The sequence below is a fragment of the Eumetopias jubatus genome, unplaced genomic scaffold, assembly GCF_037043125.1.
Source record: "Eumetopias jubatus isolate StellerSeaLion01/CBP00866 unplaced genomic scaffold, mEumJub1_p1.0 scaffold_4, whole genome shotgun sequence".
Taxonomy (NCBI): domain Eukaryota; kingdom Metazoa; phylum Chordata; class Mammalia; order Carnivora; family Otariidae; genus Eumetopias; species Eumetopias jubatus.
Genome location: NW_028274810.1, coordinates 56,296,723 through 56,314,404, shown reverse-complemented (window position 1 = coordinate 56,314,404; position 17,682 = coordinate 56,296,723). Strand labels below are relative to the sequence as shown.

The 17,682-nt window shown below is 36.5% G+C and overlaps 1 protein-coding gene across 1 annotated transcript in view; it reads right to left on the bottom strand.

Annotated features, from left to right (window-relative positions):
• Window positions 1–17,682, bottom strand: part of DOCK7 (dedicator of cytokinesis 7) — a 217,923-nt gene that overhangs the window by 13,283 nt on the left and 186,958 nt on the right. The window contains exons 39-45 of the mRNA XM_028106855.2: window positions 16,802–16,994; window positions 15,292–15,435; window positions 12,431–12,562; window positions 3,382–3,516; window positions 1,561–1,650; window positions 1,200–1,436; window positions 710–853 (exon numbers count right to left, since the gene is read on the bottom strand). Of these exons, the coding sequence (XP_027962656.1) occupies window positions 710–853; window positions 1,200–1,436; window positions 1,561–1,650; window positions 3,382–3,516; window positions 12,431–12,562; window positions 15,292–15,435; window positions 16,802–16,994 (1,075 nt within the window). The remainder of the gene's footprint in view (window positions 1–709; window positions 854–1,199; window positions 1,437–1,560; window positions 1,651–3,381; window positions 3,517–12,430; window positions 12,563–15,291; window positions 15,436–16,801; window positions 16,995–17,682) is intronic.

The window sequence follows — 17,682 nt, the reverse complement described above, 5'->3', positions numbered from 1 at the left end:
AGCACCAAACAATAATATCTTATGTACATATATTAAAATTTTCAGAGTGATTCCACATATTTCCTCCTCATGACTCAATGGGAAGGAGATCTGGAGAAGAACATCAGGGAATATCTAAGGAAGCAGGCATTCACATGTATGAACAGAGCTCTGAAAACGAGATCTTTTTAGATCACGTTCTTTCAGTACGAGGTTTTTGTTTTTTAAAGATTTTGTTTATTTTTTGACAAAGAGAGACACAGTGAGAGAGGGAACGCAAGCAGGGGGAGTAGGAGAGGGAGAAGCAGGCTTCCAATGGAGCAGGGAGCCCAATGCGGGGCTCGATCCCAGGACCCTGGGATCATGATCTGAGCCGAAGGCAGAGGCTGAATGACTGAGCCACCCAGGCGCCCCTCAGTATGAGGTTTTAAAGGAAGGGCCATTTTAAGTGAATCAGTTCCTTCTTAATAGAATGTTTAAGAACAGATAGGTAGAAAAATACAGGCAGTACAGAGGGCAGGCATGAAAACCTTAATAACTGCAGTTATACTAAAAAGTTTCTTTTTTCAGTCTATTTTCATGTATACTTCGTGTCTTTTGCAAAGCACTCCTAACCCACCTATCTTTTTCCACTTGATCGGACACTTGTGGCCTTTGTGAAACATAATCAGGAAATCATTCCCAATTCCACTTACGACTGCCATCACAGAGAACCAGCAAAAGCACTAACCTGATTCACTGTTGTGCCTACAGACCCCTGGAGAACCATCTGAAGCATTTTGGGGTCTGCTGGATCCTGATGTGTTGCAAATGCCAACTCCTGGGTCTTTTTCTGCATGTCTTCAATAGCAACTTCAATTGGAGTTAAGATGATCTGGGTGAAATAACATCTAATAGGTCAGTGTACTGATTGAAAACTATTCAATGAGCTTGATATATAATCATTTTTTTAAAAAGTGGAGACCAACTATAAGTTGTTTTCTAATAATAGAATTCCAAACTTTGGATCCCTAAATTGGGTGGGGGGGAGCCAGCCTTTTAAAGCATAAGCTGAGGGTAAACTAGAGATTTAGAAAAGAACCCAAAGTTAATGACTCAAAAATGGGTAAAGTTCTAGGATGCTGCCATGTGACAGGCGGTACGTAACACTACAGACACGCTGTTCTCACACGGCTCCAATGTCTTTGCTTCACAAATCCTATTCTCGTTTGTGGACTTACCTCCTCTTTGTGAGTGACATTGACCCTTGTCTTAATATAAGGAAAGGCATGAGAAGTAGTCAGAATGGTCTTCCGTTTGAATTGTTCATGAAGTTCCCCATGGGCACGGCCGTCCAAAGTGAAGGGCGTACAGTACATGAAACGGCGAAGATTATAGTTTTTGTCAAAATAGGTGATTCTGTCCTTCATCTCGTATGTGTCGAAGTACGGCTCCACATAGGTTATCTGAATATATGCCTGGGGGTAAAAAAAAAAAAAAAAAAAGGCCTTCATATCTCACTGTTAAATCATTTAGTCCTTCTCCCACAAAATCATGGTCTCAGAGCTACACCTGTGTGGCATTCGGTCTCACCCACCATACCTTGTTAGGATCTAATTTACACTTGTCTACAGGATTAGAGTCCTTGATTACTTCAACCACATCCTCTCCAAATCTTTCTCCATAAAATCCCTACAATAAAAGAAAAAGAAACCTTTAAATGAAGTTAACATTAGTGGAGAACAGAGAAGCCCTCTGAGGGAGACTTCTGAGCAAAGTTAGGCCATTTAGTGAGTTCTTGTACAACCATCTGAGTAATTACAAAATAATTATTTAGGTTCACAAAAATTATATTAGCCTATTTATTTGATATTATTTATATCTACTCACTTTAACACAAAATAGAAGAACAATTTTCTACAATAAAAGTACAGGATTCCATAAGGGATCCTCAAGAAAAATAAAAAGGGAACAGAAAGCAGAACCAAAGAAACAAGGTATCTTTGATGTATAGGATCTTACTATTGAGTTTGATGTGGCCTGATTTCTTGCAGACATGGGTCAATGAACCAACATTGATTTTTATGAATGATTTAATATTCCAGAGTTTTCAAATAAAAGCACTGATCTGCTGAAAGTTTCATACTGGTTTAGATTTTGAAAAGGCAACCCAGTCAAGAATGTAGTGACTTTTCCATATAACATGGAGGAGCAGCATGGGCAACAGATGGAGCTATTCAACAGGAAAAATTACATCTGAATCTTCAAAGGAGAACCCCTACTCTTCCCTCAAAGATAATTTTTATAATTGAGTAAATTTGGAAAATACTGTCTCAATATTTCCCAAGACTTACTTAGCTCTTGAAAAATAAAAAATCACACTTTAAGCCAATTTATGGAAGGGAGGCCAGGGAAGTCACCAATAAGGATATAACATTCAAGAAACTAATAGGAGCTGAGAATTAAAACAAGCCCAGAACACTGCTTCTCAAACTCTGATGTGAATACAAGTCACCCAGGGATCTTGTTAAAATGGAGATTTTAATTTAGAATATCTGGGGTAGGCAGGGTCTGAGATTCTACATTTCAATCTCCTAGATGAGGCCAGTGCTTCTGGTCCATGGGCTGCGTTTTGAGTAAAAAAGAATAGAGAGAAGTTGGAAAGACTATAGCAGAAGAGATTGGTAAACCTTATAAATATGAAAACTAGTCATTCATGGTAAAAATGAAGAAGTTCTAAAGGTTAAGGGGTTCTAAGAAGTGTTTTCAGGGTATGATTTCAGGCTTTTAATTTCTAAAGGATTCTCACTGGGAATCAGACCAAAGAGATAACGCACTTGGGTCAGAAATTTCTTGGGGTGGGCGCCTGGGTGGCTCAGTTGGTTAAGCGACTGCCTTCGGCTCAGGTCATGATCCTGGAGTCCCAGGATCGAGTCCCGCATTGGGCTCCCTGCTCAGCAGGGAGTATGCTTCTCCCTCTGACCCTCCCCCCTCTCATGGGTCTCATGTGCTCTCTCTCTCTCACTCTCTCTCTCAAATAAATAAAATCTTAAAAAAAAAAATTCTTGGGGTTCCAGTTCCATCATTAGTTGCTACTTAAATCCTTATGCCTTTTACTGCAAAATGTAGATAATACTATACATTTCTCTGTAAATCACAGTAATTCTGAAGGTTGTAGCGGTTTCTAAAAGATGTGTGAAAAAAGAGCCTCAAAAAAAAGTTAATATTATTTTACTGTTGCCATAAAAGATTTGAAGGATTTGAAAGATTATTACTGTAGCTATCAAAAAATCCTTAGTCTCTAAAGGAGTAGTTTATTTGGCAGGATCTGCCTTATTAAATGATTCAATCTGGATCTGAAAGTCAATTCATCATAGAGAACACAAAATAAAGATGACTTTTATAAGCTACCACAGCATTCACCTCCAATCTGTGAGAGATCTCTGCAAGTTTGGTTATTGCAGGCTCCTTGTAAACAAATTCCTGTTCATCCAAATCCCCGAACTTGGTTCCATAAAAACCAACACGAAAATAGGTGCCAAACATCCGCTTACCATCCTAGGCGTAGGAAAACAAAGAAACTTTAATACAAAGTTTTTTTTTGTTTTTCACATTATGTTTACATTGCTATAGCATAAAATTCTCAAAACATTGCAAAAAGATTTCATTCAAAATTACAAAATTTTATTGTTTTTCAAATGAAGGTAAAAACAAAGTAAATATTCTTTCTTTTTCGTTATTTCTAACGAATAACATTCTGCAATTAGGGCTTTTATCAGGTGACTAAATCACATATGTTTAATGTTTTTCAGAGTTTGTATCAAGTGACTACCTCACATTGGTCTATGTTTTTAAGTCCCTATACTTTGAGATAAATTATTTTCCTTATTGCAAGAAAAGATGCTTTGTATAACATGAACTGTGTCTTAATTATTCTGAAATTATAGCATACCAAATAAAGTTAAATTTAAAAATAACATTAACATTTTTAGTTAGCGTTTGCCTTTATACAATCTTTATACATATCATCAATGAGATCATAAAAGTTAGGAGCCAAGTATATAGCACCTGGCATAGAGGAAAGAGTCAGTAAATGGCAAGACCATCCAGAAGCCCAAAGGCAAACAATTTACAATGGGTGTCCCTCTCTCCATAACAATACTTCTATGTGGAAGAGTAACAAAAAATGGAACAGAAAGGGAAAAGTGCATGAGAGATAAGAAAAAACTGTGACACAAGTTGGTTATTCTAAAGTCCCCAAACCACCCCCTGCATACATTAACCACACATTCAAGTACAAAGTACACTAAGACCATCTGAATTCTTACACAGCACATTTGAGGACAAATTCCTTCAATAAAGATAAAATATTTGGAAGCTTTCTATGCACTTCTTACAATTTATTTACGAAGGTGTTTCAAAAGGGGGTGCCTGGGTGGTGCCTTTGGTTAAGCGCCTGATGCTTGGTTTCGGCTCAGGTCCCAATCTCAGGGTCATTAGATTGAGCCCTGTGTTGGGCCTGCTTAAGATTCTCGCTCTCCCCTGCCCCTACCTCCCCTCAAATAAATAAATAAATCTTTAAAAAAAACACCAAGATGTTTCAGAAGGATTTTGTGGTAGTGCCTATATACACAGCCTCACATAAGTATTTAAAAACCTCTGAATTCTCTTTAAGCCTAATCTGTCTTATACTTACTTTTCCTATATTGAGTTCTTACTGGAAAGGCTAAAGGATATATAAAATAAGTCACAAATGAAACAGATAATTAAGCAAAACAGGAAACGCTGATCCTTAATTTACTAGTTTCATAACACCAAAAAAAAAAAAAAGGTACAGTGACTAAAAATATCCCCACATTTCTATCTAGGAGAAATAAAGTTTTGAAGACAAAAATGTCTTTGGAGCTAAAAAAAAACATAAACAAACGAGGTTTCTAATCTAAAAATTTTTTTCACAGTCATTTCAAAATTTAACAGGTATAAAAATTAACTGAGTTCCTACAGCAAATGAAATCTCTCTAGAAACAAAGGTATTCAATCAAAATTCTGATTAAAACCATCCATAAGCCAATGAAACAATATAACAGCAAATTTTGACATAATCAAGGAATGAAGGCACTGCATGGAAAATAAAAATGGCGTTTGAGAAAATTAATACCTTGCGATTATTATGTTTCAAAAATGTCATACACATATATACACATAAAACATTTCTACTTTTAGAAACCACAAATAGTAAAATTTTGTTATTCTGGCCAAACTCCTCTCAGAGGTGTCCAACTTAAAATGCTATTCCACATCTTTAATATTGTGGCCTTTTAAATATTTGAAGACCGCGATTAGGACTTGTTTCCTTTAGCTAAACTTTCCAGTTCCCAATCATCTTTATATGATAGGAATTACTATCGTGTTTGCATTTTATTAGTTTTCAATGCCACCTTTCAAAGTGTGGCATCTCAGAAACAGACACAATACTGCTGATGTGACCTGATCAGTGCAGGGATCAGTGGGCTCACTGCCTCCCATATGAACTTGAATTTTATTAATGCAGCTTATACCTAGTTACTAAGCACTTCAAGCTCTTTTTATTTACTTTCGTATACTGACATTCAGTTTAAGGAAAAAAATTACTGAGTGCTTATAATGTGTTAGACACTGTTCGTCAGTAATACGAAAATAAAAATGAAAAGATTTGGCTCCTCAAGAAAGTAGAGGATATACTCAAATAATTACAATACAAAGGGTTATGTGTTATAATAGAAAGTGGAATCAAGAAAGGAAAGATTAATCCTGCTGGACCCAGGTCACAGAAGAGGTGACACACAGGGTTCTTTCTACAAGTCAGAAGAACGGCTAACTGGATGTAGGAAGGAAGGAAAGACCGTTTCAGCAGAGAGAGAGAGAGAGAGAAAGAAAGAAAGAGAAAGAAAAAAGATAAAAGCCATGAAACAGAATGTGAGGGAAACCATTCATCCATTCACATATTGACTGAGTGCCTACCATATATGTCAGCAAACTGTTCTGGGCATTTGTGATAAATCAGTGAACAAAAGAGACAAAGAGCGTGGTTAGGGTAGGTCTCACCAAGAGGTGACATCTGAGCAAAGATGTGGAGGAGATGGGAGAGTTATTCATGTGGATCTCTGGGGAGAGCACTGCAGGCAGAAGAGTGAGCCAGTGCACAGGTCCCAGGACAGAGCCTCTCCAGTATGTTTGAAGAACAGGAAGGAGGCCGGGGAATTGAAGGGGAGTGTGCAAGAGGCAGAATGGAGTAGATCAGAGAGGTAACTCTAAGGAGTTACTGGAACTGAGAATGAATGTGTGTGCACTGGAATGGGGGAGGAAACAAAAGGAAGGCTAAGAGTTTGAGTAAATTTATTTTCAATTTACAAAAAGTTCTATAGTGTAAAACCACTGACTCTATCATGTTCACGAACCCATGATCATATAGCTGCTTCCTCAGCAAAAATATCACTTCATCTTATTTCTTCTTCAGAGTTTTAGACCACAGGAGGACACTCGTTTTCTACTTTCCTACAACCTAGCTTCTATTTCTCTAGCATTACCTTTCCTTGCCGTCATGAATTCTTTCTGAATTTCCTATCATTCCCACACTCCAATTTATTCTTCTATTTATTGATTCTACCATCTCCTGGGTGATGCGACCACATCACAGACAAGCAAAACCCATCTACTCCTCTCTCCACGTCTCTAACGGTTGAAATGTCTTATGACAAATGGACTGCAAATCTTTTCTAGTTTTGTTATCTTTAATGCAAGAACACTCTGTGGGGCTAGTTTTGTATTTCTACAATGACATCACTACTAAAACTTTTATCCACACCTAACTGTTTTCTGCTATGCTTCCTTCAAGGTAACTGATTTCCAGACAGGCACACCAGGATTTCAGACAGTGGTCATCACCCTCCTCTTCTACTCAACCTACTCCTCTTATAGAACGCAAACGCTTTCATCAGTTTAGTTAGTAGTAGATGTCAACTTGGGAACATAATAACACCTCCTAGATTTCATTAGCCAAACTGTGTTAAGATTTCAAGTAGCAATAATGATAATGATGATGATGATGTTATAGTAACAATAAAAATAATAATCTCCAACATTTTAAACTACTTACTCTGTGCTAGATGCTATTATCCCCTTTACACGAATTATTAATTCTTATCACAACTATGAGATAGGTACCATTTTTTTTTTGCCCTCATTTTATAGATGAGGAAAAGTAACTCGTCCAAGGTCACATGTTAATCAGTGGTGGGGCTGAGAGTTAAATACCAATATATTTGACACCTGAAGTCCAAGTTCTTAATTAAGCTATATAAATTCCCATACCCTATATACTGATATACAAACATTAGGACATAAGTATGATCTCTGAACCATCTTCCACTTCTGATGTTTTCCTTGAGAATTTCCTTGAATAAGTCTTTTGAGAATTAATGGGTACCTCCTACCCTATGCTTTGTCTTTTGCTATATTACAACACTGTCCTCTCTACTCTAATATGATAACCAGGTTGGTGGTTCACCTATGCAATATATCCTAAGATACAGCCTGTTACATTTCTTTTCAGAAGTTCAGTTTCAACCATTCCATGTCATAGTCCAGGAAAAAGAAATCACATCTACTGTCCTCCACACTGTGCATGTTTTCTGTCCAAGTCTTTCCTTTTTCTGAAAAGTAGCATAAAGGGCAGAACACGATCAGCGGTACTGCGTCATCAGAAGCTCAGTCATGAGTCTGTGCCAATTATCAGGGAGTCACCAACTACCCAAAAAGTGTCTCCTCCTGGAGATAAGATTCTTCCCACCTATTATGTTTTCCTTAACTTTCTTTATATCTGACTTAACATCCCTGAGGTAAAGACTAGGCTTTTGGAATTTTTTTTTTCATTCCCTTCCTTCAGGGACTCCCCCCGCCTCCATCGTATCGCTGTTTCTAATTCTGCTCTACCTTTACTTGCTTAGCTGAGTTAATTTATCTCACTTAGCTTTAGCATGGATTAAAGCATAAAAAATTCAACAGAAACCATTGCACCAAAACTATGGCCAGTATTTCTGAGCATATAAAACCCCAAAAACTGCCTCATAGTCATGTCCATCCAGCCCAATGACAAGAGTTAAGATATAGCCCTTTTGCATGTTTCGATCTCAAAAATTAGGGTACTCCACTTTTCTTTAGCAGTCCAGCAGAAAGAGTTTAGCTTCACAAAACTAATAAGCCCTTCTCTAGACTTTCTGGAGACGATAAGATACACCTAATACAGTAGTGATATTGCCTTTGAAGAAACATGTTGTAATCTTTTAAGAAAAAAAAGAAAGGAGAAAGTGTCACATGACTTTTACCGATGTTTGGGGATTGATTATTCTGAAAAATCCAAACTTGCATTAATCTATTTCTGAAACTGATCACTGTTGGGTACATGGATAAATGCTTCTTTTAAAAATGAAACACACACATGCAAAAACTGAAATCAGTATAAAAATTTCCATACAGAAATTCAGTATTTCTCTTTTCCTAAAAATTTTTTTAAAATGCAATCGTGAAAGAAATGATTAAAACACACTTTATTTCCTACTGTTGCCAGAAAAAGAAATGGGCTTGGGAAAAGAGAAAATAAAGGTGAACACTAAATAGCCATTAAGGTACTGAGACCGGAAGAGCAGGGAAGAGCCACCATGATTTGTGACGGGTTCCTGATTTGTTCCTCTGCATGGTAAATACTTGACCAAATTGCTAAGTGTCAAGTTTTACAGTTATCTTTTATACACACACACACACACACACACACACACACACACACACACCCCTCAAAAGCTCTGCCAACTCCAATAATTTGTACCAAATCAAAGAGCATAATGAAAAATGAAACACACTGCCCAGAAGGGCTTTCCTGTAAGTCATGTAGTGAGTTATCCATTCCAATAGCCTTTCTACACAATGGATAAGTTATCCCTACTGGATATTAAACCAGTGAGTTCTTTGAGAATACTAGGATATTAGCTAGGAAACACAGCTTTTAGAAAAAAACAAAATTACTGAAGTTTTCACAGAGTCAAAAAGAAAAATATTCACAAGATAGGAACTTACCACAATAGACAATAGTAAAAGTAGGGAGTAGGGTCAGCAACCAGGGGCAAGAGAGAAGAGAAAACAGAAAGCATTTTAATTAGGGAAATTTCAAAACAAATAAGCAGCAAATGGTGGCAAACACATTTTTAAAATGCAAGCATCCATTTAAGTTTTATAAGGGAAAGGCAAAAAAACAAACGTGCAACAATTTTAGAAGCTACAAAGCTAAAAGTCCAGTGAAAGGTAGTGACAAGAATATAAACAGAAAAATAAAGTCTGCACGACTTTTATCATGCAATAAACATGATGACAGAATGATATTAATGTCATAACCAGTGAAAATTATACCTTTCAGGGGTCGATTTAGCATCAAGCCGACTAGTAATAAACTGCTCAGAGGTTTCAATATATCTTCTTTCATGCCTACTTTTCAGCTAATTTCATTTCATGTGAGGAAATCCATAAGGAACTTTACCATTCCTAGATTAACCATGGCAAGTCTCTTTCTGTTACCTTTTAACTGAGCCACAAAAATGAGGAATTATATATTAGATATTAATAAGGTCATACACATTGAATCTGGAGAATTAAGGTAGATACACAAGTACTGGCTTCATCTGAAGAAAAGCAAAAAGTAGGGACTAATTCAGGAATGGAATAAACACAGTAGTAACATTTATTCCTAAGGTTTTCTATCTGGGTCCCCAAATAAGGACCGCAGTGCAAAACCAGAGAAAGTGTTAAGCTGTTGAGCTGACGACGTAAATGTGACCTCAAAGTGAGAGGCAAAGCAGACAACTTTACAAGTATACCTCGCTTAAAATAAACCTGATTTATTAATACCCTGGCTTTACCTCATCAAAATAAATTAGGGCACATTTTCCAGAACTCTTTTCTTTATAGAAAGATTTAAAACAATAGCAATCAAATCTTTCGGGCTTTTTTCAGGTAAAATTCGATTCATACATTGCTCTTCACAAGCCTACCTCCTACATAAAAGGAAGCGTACGTAGTCTTCAACACAAATTATCAACCTGTCAGTAGAGGAGGTCAAAGTAAATTTCATGTTCTCCCACTCTCTTTATCCCTCCCACCAACAAAATTTAAATGACAAAGTGAATTTCTTCCCTCAGTAGTGCTCATACTCAAGGTGAAGTGACTCAAGATCAAATCAACACATTATTTCATCAATTCTGAGATGCACATTTTTTGGCCCACATTTTAATATCCCTGATGTTGTGATTTAATACGTTTCCTTTTCTTTCTCAAAGGCATATAAAATAATGGTATGTCTTACAATTGATGGCGTCTTTGATCAGATGAAATATGGTATTTTCTACACACCTCTGAGCAATAACACATAAATCGACCTCTGTAAAATGAGGTGAAACAATATGGTTAAAAAAAGAAATCTGTGTGTAAATGTTGATGAAAGAAAATGCTTCAAAGGATAAAAACAAACTAAAGTGATGACAAAGTGGCTCATTTACCAAAGAATCTCATTAGTACAACATATGAATTTCCATGCACTGCCTACAACCTCTTAATAATAAATTGCTTAAAATAACTTAGAGTATTTTAACAAAATTTCTTTGGTTAATGAATTCAGTTGATAGCAGATAGCAACAGAATGCCCACAGCTAGCACATGTGGGCAAAGCATTGGCATAAGAAATCTCGTCAAATCAATCTATTAGTGTCTTTAACTAACTAAAACATTACCTACCTCCCAGCCAGTACTCTGTATAATAAAAAGTAAAAAAGGGCAAGTCATAAAAAAAAAAAGTTTTAAAAGAAAAAAAAAAAAGGCCAAAGGAACTTGAGCAGTGTAAGGCACCATATACCATAAAATCTCTGCGAACAGAAGACAGCAGGATATTTTTAACACCATATTCTTTCACTTAAGATCGGTGATAATTTCCTAAATTGCTTGTTCAAAACCTAAGTAGTTAAAATTTCACCTTTTAAAAACTTTAGAAAGAGAAACTATAAATTTTGGTGAAAAAGAGGCAGCTATGTGTTCAATTAATGTATCTGAATTAGACCTCTAACTCATGGGAGCTGTGCTTCACTGAACTACCCAGGGTAAACTGAAATAGAAATCGCAATTTTGCTCAAATGCCTATCATACAATGGAGAAAAATTTCTTGTAAACTACTAGCTCCAGGTGTTCCAGACCTGACATGTAACCTACAGTATATGTACACAACTGATTATTATAAGACCCACCTGTTACCATCATGAATCATAACAAATCTCTGGCAATTTCAGTGTTTTAGTAGAGGACAATAAAATATTGACTTAACAGTATAGCAGCCCTGTTTTAAGACTATTAAAGTTTTTCAGATTATATCAATTCATCCAGAATAGCTTAGTCCACAGCGAGAAAGAGGAGGTCAAGCTGACAGACAGTAGAACAGGACTAGTAATGAATACAAACGTGGACCATCAGTACTCCACGTCCTTCTTGGATGGGGGCAGTAGCAGATAACAGCACAGGTAGTCAGGGGAAGGGAAGGGAAGGGAAAGGAAGGGAAGGGAAGGGAAGGGAAGGGAAGGGAAGGGAAGGGAAGGGAAGGGAAGGGAAGGGAAGGGAAGGGAAGGGAAGGGAAGGGAAGGGAAGGGAAGGGAAGGGAAGGGAAGGGAAGGGAAGGGAAGGGAAGGGAAGGGAAGGGAAGGGAAGGAGGAGGCTCAACAGGATATTTCAGAGGATATTAAGAGAACCGAGAATTTAGTTTCAGGGAAATCAATTGCTAGTTGATTTTTAAACCAAGCCTTATTTTGATTTTAATTTTGGTGATAATATGTGGATTCCATGAACTATAAACAAGTACTAAAATCATACTATTATAATTCAATAAGCATAAGACAACAGTTTTAGTCATTATTTTCACTAAATATTATTTTCATATTAGAAATATATTAAAGGATGACTGAATGGAACATCTAGGGAAAAACAGTTGAAGCTAAGTTGAAAACATTAACAATATTAGTTTATTAAACTTTCATATCATTTAATAAAAAACTAACAAATACAAAAGCTTTTTTGGCAGCAAAAGAAATCAACTTAAAAATCAGATTCACAATTTTAACTCACATTTGAAACAGAAAAGAACTCACAATTTTAAAAATTTGCCAACTATTAATTTTTAAAAAGTGAATAAAAAAACTATGTAGAAAGTTTATGATGATCATGATCTACTTTAGGTAAATTCATTTTTTGTTAATGAATCTTGCTCTGGCCATGAACCATCATTTTGACATTGTTCATCTGTAACCTGAGTAAGACGGTCATTTCATCGGATCTAGTTTGACATCAGGACAAAGCAACACTAATGCTTTCAGACAGTTTTCTCCATTTACACTGAAATTGCAATCATTACCTGATGAACAATTTTGCTGAATGCTTCTTGAAGTTTACCATGAATTGTGGATAGTTTCTTTGCATCCCGATTAGCTTCGTGAATAGGAATAAGTACTTTGTAAACCTCATTTACTGCCTCATACATGCCAGCCTATAAGAATAATGTTATAAGATATTGTTTTCTCTTACATCAATATGAAAGTAAAGAATTACAATTTATGAATTCACAATACTTCCACTAAGGCAATACCAGTGAAGCTTTCCCAGTAGGACATAAAAACAAACACTACTAATTTTTAACTTTATCAAGCCTTAATAAAAGAATTTTACACAACGCATTATCTCCTCTAGATGGATGGATATGTATGTGTGGGTGTATTTTACACAAAAAACATATGCATATTTAAAGTTCTATATAATTGAAATTGAACATTCTGATATCTACACAGTAACTACTTCACTAGTGTGTGAGTGTGAGTACTTACATATGCATATAAACTGTGGCAGAAATTAATTCTGAGAAGAATAAAAGAAATCCAAGTACTACATTAGTCACAGATATCAGATAACCTGTGGCATCTTGGCAAACTAAAATTATTTACATTTCTAAAATATTAAATTGGTATAGGAAATCTTATTGAAAATACCCTGTGGGAAAAAAATCAGTGATCTTTCACCAGATTTAAGAAGGTTCTGAGCTACCAGATTTTATTCCCCTAGAGGCCAATGGCCAGCCAAGGGCTACTCTGCTTAACACAACCACAGTGAGGGACAACATGTGTCTGTACTGTTATTCCGTTTTCTTATCCTTAATAACGGGTTGGTGGCTATAATGTAGGAAGAAAGAGATTTTCCAAGAGCTGCTGAGTTCCTATTACCTCATAAATCAACATATTTTCCCAAGGAAATAAACATATGGTTCTTAAATTTTCTAGTAAAAGTTCACAGGAGTTTAAGCAATCATGTAACTGTAATAGTTAAATATATATAGTGTAACCAAAATGCCCCAGTAATTATTGTAATTAAGATTAGACAGATTAGGGGGCGACTGGGTGGCTCAGTCAGTTAAGCGTCTGCCTTCGGCTCAGGTCATGATCCTGAAGTCCCAGGATCTTCTCCCTCTGCCCCTCAGGCCGTTCCTGCACTCTTTCTCTCTCTCTCTCAAATAAATTAATCTTTAAAAAAATTTAAAAAAGAAAACTTAAACAGATTAGTTGAAAAACAGTGAATTTCATAATTATATGCTATTACAAAAAAACTTCTGTAATACAGGCCATTGTATTACTATGAATTATTAAAATTACACACACACAAACACAGAGTGTGTATTTATTAAAATATTCCATTAATAGCAAAAAACATTTCCCGGGGCGCCTGGGTGGCTCAGTCGTTAAGCGATTGCCTTCGGCTCAGGTCATGATCCCAGGGTCCTGGGATCGAGCCCCACATCGGGCTCCCTGCTCGGCGGGAAGCCTGCTTCTCCCTCTCCCATGCTCCCTGCTTGTGTTCCCTCTCTCGCTGTCTCTCTCTCTGTTAAAAAATAAATAGAAATCTTAAAAAAAAAAAAACAAAAAACATTTCCCCACTGCTAGTTCAGATCACTTAAAATGAAACTCAAGCAGCAGGGATCAAGGGGAGCAATCAGGACATTCGAGGTCCTCAGATAGGAAATTTTAAAATGGCCAATCACCTAACATTCTTAAGAGTCTCAGAATAATTATATTTAAATAAGCTGGTTCTCAGTGGGAATAATGGTGAAGAGGATGGTAATGCCAAACACTAATACTTACTTGGAGCCAGGCACCGTGATAAGCACTTTACATATATTAACTCATTTAATCCTAACAGCATTCCCATGGGACTCCTACTACTAGTAGATACATTTAATGGATGAGAAAAGCAAAGCACTGATAGGTTGAGTAATTTGTGCCGGGAGTGAGTGAACTACTAAGGTAGCAGAGCCAGGATATGAATTCTGGCTGTATGCCTTCTAAATAGATGCCCTTAACCAACACATCGCAGGGTAGGGTTAAGGCCAGGAGAATAACCAATTCCCTATAGCAGTATAATGGTGAAGAAGGGCAGCATTGCATATTATGTTAAGCTTCCCCCTTACCCTAACATGAATTTCACAGTCTCTAAACCTTGACAATGGGACACTAAATACCCAACAGAAATGTCAGAGAAAGCAGGTGTCCCTATTACCATAGTTTAAGAAAGTAAGCAGGGCTAGCTATCTTTCCCTTCTCCAATAATCATCCTATTATGGATCAAAAAGACTGCTTCAATCCTTCACATACAGATAGGGAGGGACAAGGACTGGGCTTATAACATGGTACAGGCAAGGGATCAAAGACGTAGTTCATTAAGCTTCTGGTAAGTAAGTTTCAGGTCTCTAACACCTTCCTAAGAGGGCTCACTATGCAACCAAGAGATGAGGGGCCATCATTTTCCTGAGCACCAGGGCAACGTCCAAAACACTCAAAAGAAGATTCTCCCTGTCATCCAACAGACCAGCTCTAGAGCTAGAGCCACATTAGTCCCCTCAAACAGGAAGTTAAAATCATCCAGAGGTTTTCTTTTTTGTTCTGATTTTTAATTTTAAGGTTTTGGAAAATGTTTGGTGGTAAAAGTTTTATAAACCAAAAAAAAAAAATCTGTTATAGATTAAGTGATGGTTCATAAATAAGCAAAGGAAAAATACTGGAGGAAATGACAGATTATTAAGACAAAAATGAGTTAGGCAGTGATATATCTACAGAGAAAAATCTGTTCCTAGACAGTTTTTAAGGTGCTTGGAGATAGGCAGAGAGAATATACATATTATGAATAATTCAGAGGTATGTATCTGTGGAAGGAGAATGAACAGGAGTCATCTACCATAGAGAAAGAAGCAGCTGCTTGTTCCAGTAATCCCACGAGTCCTGACTCAGTAAAGTACTTTCCAGAGCAGATACCTTCTTCATCTGGAGATACAACATCATCTGAGACTGCAGATTCTTCTAAAACATTAGATGAAATATTCTGGGGGAGAAAATTAGAACAGCTTTTGAAATGGAATTAATTTCTTAGCATGGAAGATATATATAAGGAAGTAACTGAAGATGAAATATTAATACCAGCTTGGATTAAAAAAAAGGTAGGGGTAGTCAACACAAAGATAATAGACAAATCTCCAAAATCTTTCTGTATTCTGAAGAGGACAATAAATGGTAATACTATAGGTAACTTTTCCATTAATAAAAGTTGTGAGATAGAAAATTAGAAAAATCTTGATATGATACAGCACACTGGAGACTTAAACAGTCTTTATTTTTAACTTAAATGATCTTGTCAAAACCCCCCACCAGGAAAATTAAGGTGCAATATGGCTTGGCTTGCCTAACATACATTGAGTTAATGAACAAACTCAGGTATAATAAAATCCAATGAGATTGGGATCAGCCATTATTTCCAAAGAAGAAATAATGCATACTACCTTAAATATTTTTACCTAAACATTTATAGCAAATATACACTCATTTGACATTTTTTCAAAGTAAATCTAAGGCCTTTTCTTTGTGTACAGATCTCCAGATTTTCATCCAATCTCTCTTGACTAGATACCCATAATGCAACCTTCAGTAAAGATTTCCAGTTCTGGTTTCTTTAGTTGAAAAACTTGAACTTAGCAGGTTATCCAATTATCCTAGATTTCTAGGAGCTCTCCCCCCAGTCTTTTGTAGTTGGTCCAAAATTAATTCAACAGCAATTGTTTTGGAGACTCACTTTTATCAAGTCTTTGCAAAACATTTAATTCAGTTTTTGGAGAAACAATGACTGGCTTTCTCTCCACATTTAGATTTCACCAGCAGAGATAACAATTAATTAAGTTTTGTAATTTCCCAAATCTGACATTCACAGGTTTTCAAGAAAAGCAAAGCATAACTGACTCCTGGCAAGCAAAGAATTCCACTAGTGGGTCAGAGGTATGGATCCTACGAGGGAGTAAACTATCATCTCTGAGCCACGGTTATCTGCCTCTTTTATACAGAGAACGGAGAATGCTGGGTTATGTGACGTTTTAAGTAAAAGCCAGTTCAGAGTTTCTACTGTATTCGGGTTCTCCGTACTTCACATGTATTTCATAGATGCTATGAAGTCCACAGCAGTATAGGCAAAGAGAATAAACACTGGTATTTAGAGGTAAAAAAAAGGGGGGGGGATTAACAAGAAATACTCTTTATCAATGTATTCAAGACAGTGATAGTGAAATGATAATTTATCTGGTGAAGCATTAGCTTTAGTCTTTATGCTTTCCTTACAAGCTGAGTGAATCTTAACACCAGTAAGAAAAGGTAAAACTAAAAAGGACATACCTTGATGTAATGTAAATCTGGCAGATTCCTACCTGAAATGTTACACATCCTACAGGAAGATATTTGCGGTCCTCCAGCATGCTCAGATATTCAGCGACAAGTGCTGCTGAGTGGACCAGGCACTGGGCAGCTTCGGCATGGTTGCTTCGTTCTGAGTGTTTGCCCGCCATGTTCTGCAACCAGGTCAGTCGCAGATCTGGAGAGGTCTGGTAGCCCTTGGCAATTCTAATTGGAAGAGAAATTCTTTTCAATGAGCATTTGCTTCCCAAGCTGGAAGGGAGTTGGACTGCTTGTTCAGTATTTACCTAGAGAGGTTTCTGTCACTGAGCACAACCTATTAAGACAAGTGTTTGAATGGTATGAAAATGTCTCTGAATATGCTTAAAGAAGTAACTGTGGGCCCATGGAATGGTTGATAGCAGTTTTTTTGTAGGGGGACTAAAAAAAAAAACAAAAAACATGCTATCAGTAAGGGAAAGCTATGAGAACATATGTGTTCATTATGGGAATGTAAAGAAGTTTTATAGTCAAAAAAAGATTTGTAAGATAGTTTCATTGCATCATATTTATTTTAAAGAAATATTTGTGTCTTTAAAGAACACCAAAACTATAAAAAGAGAGGGTCATATGCCAAAGTAAAGTCTCAAGTTTTACTTGCATCTTGCAAGATAGAACAGGAATTACAAATTTCTCAAAATGTGCTCTTAGAAATATTACATTATAGGCACAGCCATATTTAAAATCAGGAAACTTAATGTTATGGTAAAATAATACGCTGTATTCCTAAAGGACTGGTTTTTACATTTAAAATATGGGTCTTAGGCCTCTGCATGAAGTCTAGGGCACAGGAGAGTAAGGTATAAATATGTGTCATGATTATTTTTAAAAATCCTCTGTTTTTGAGAAGTAGCCT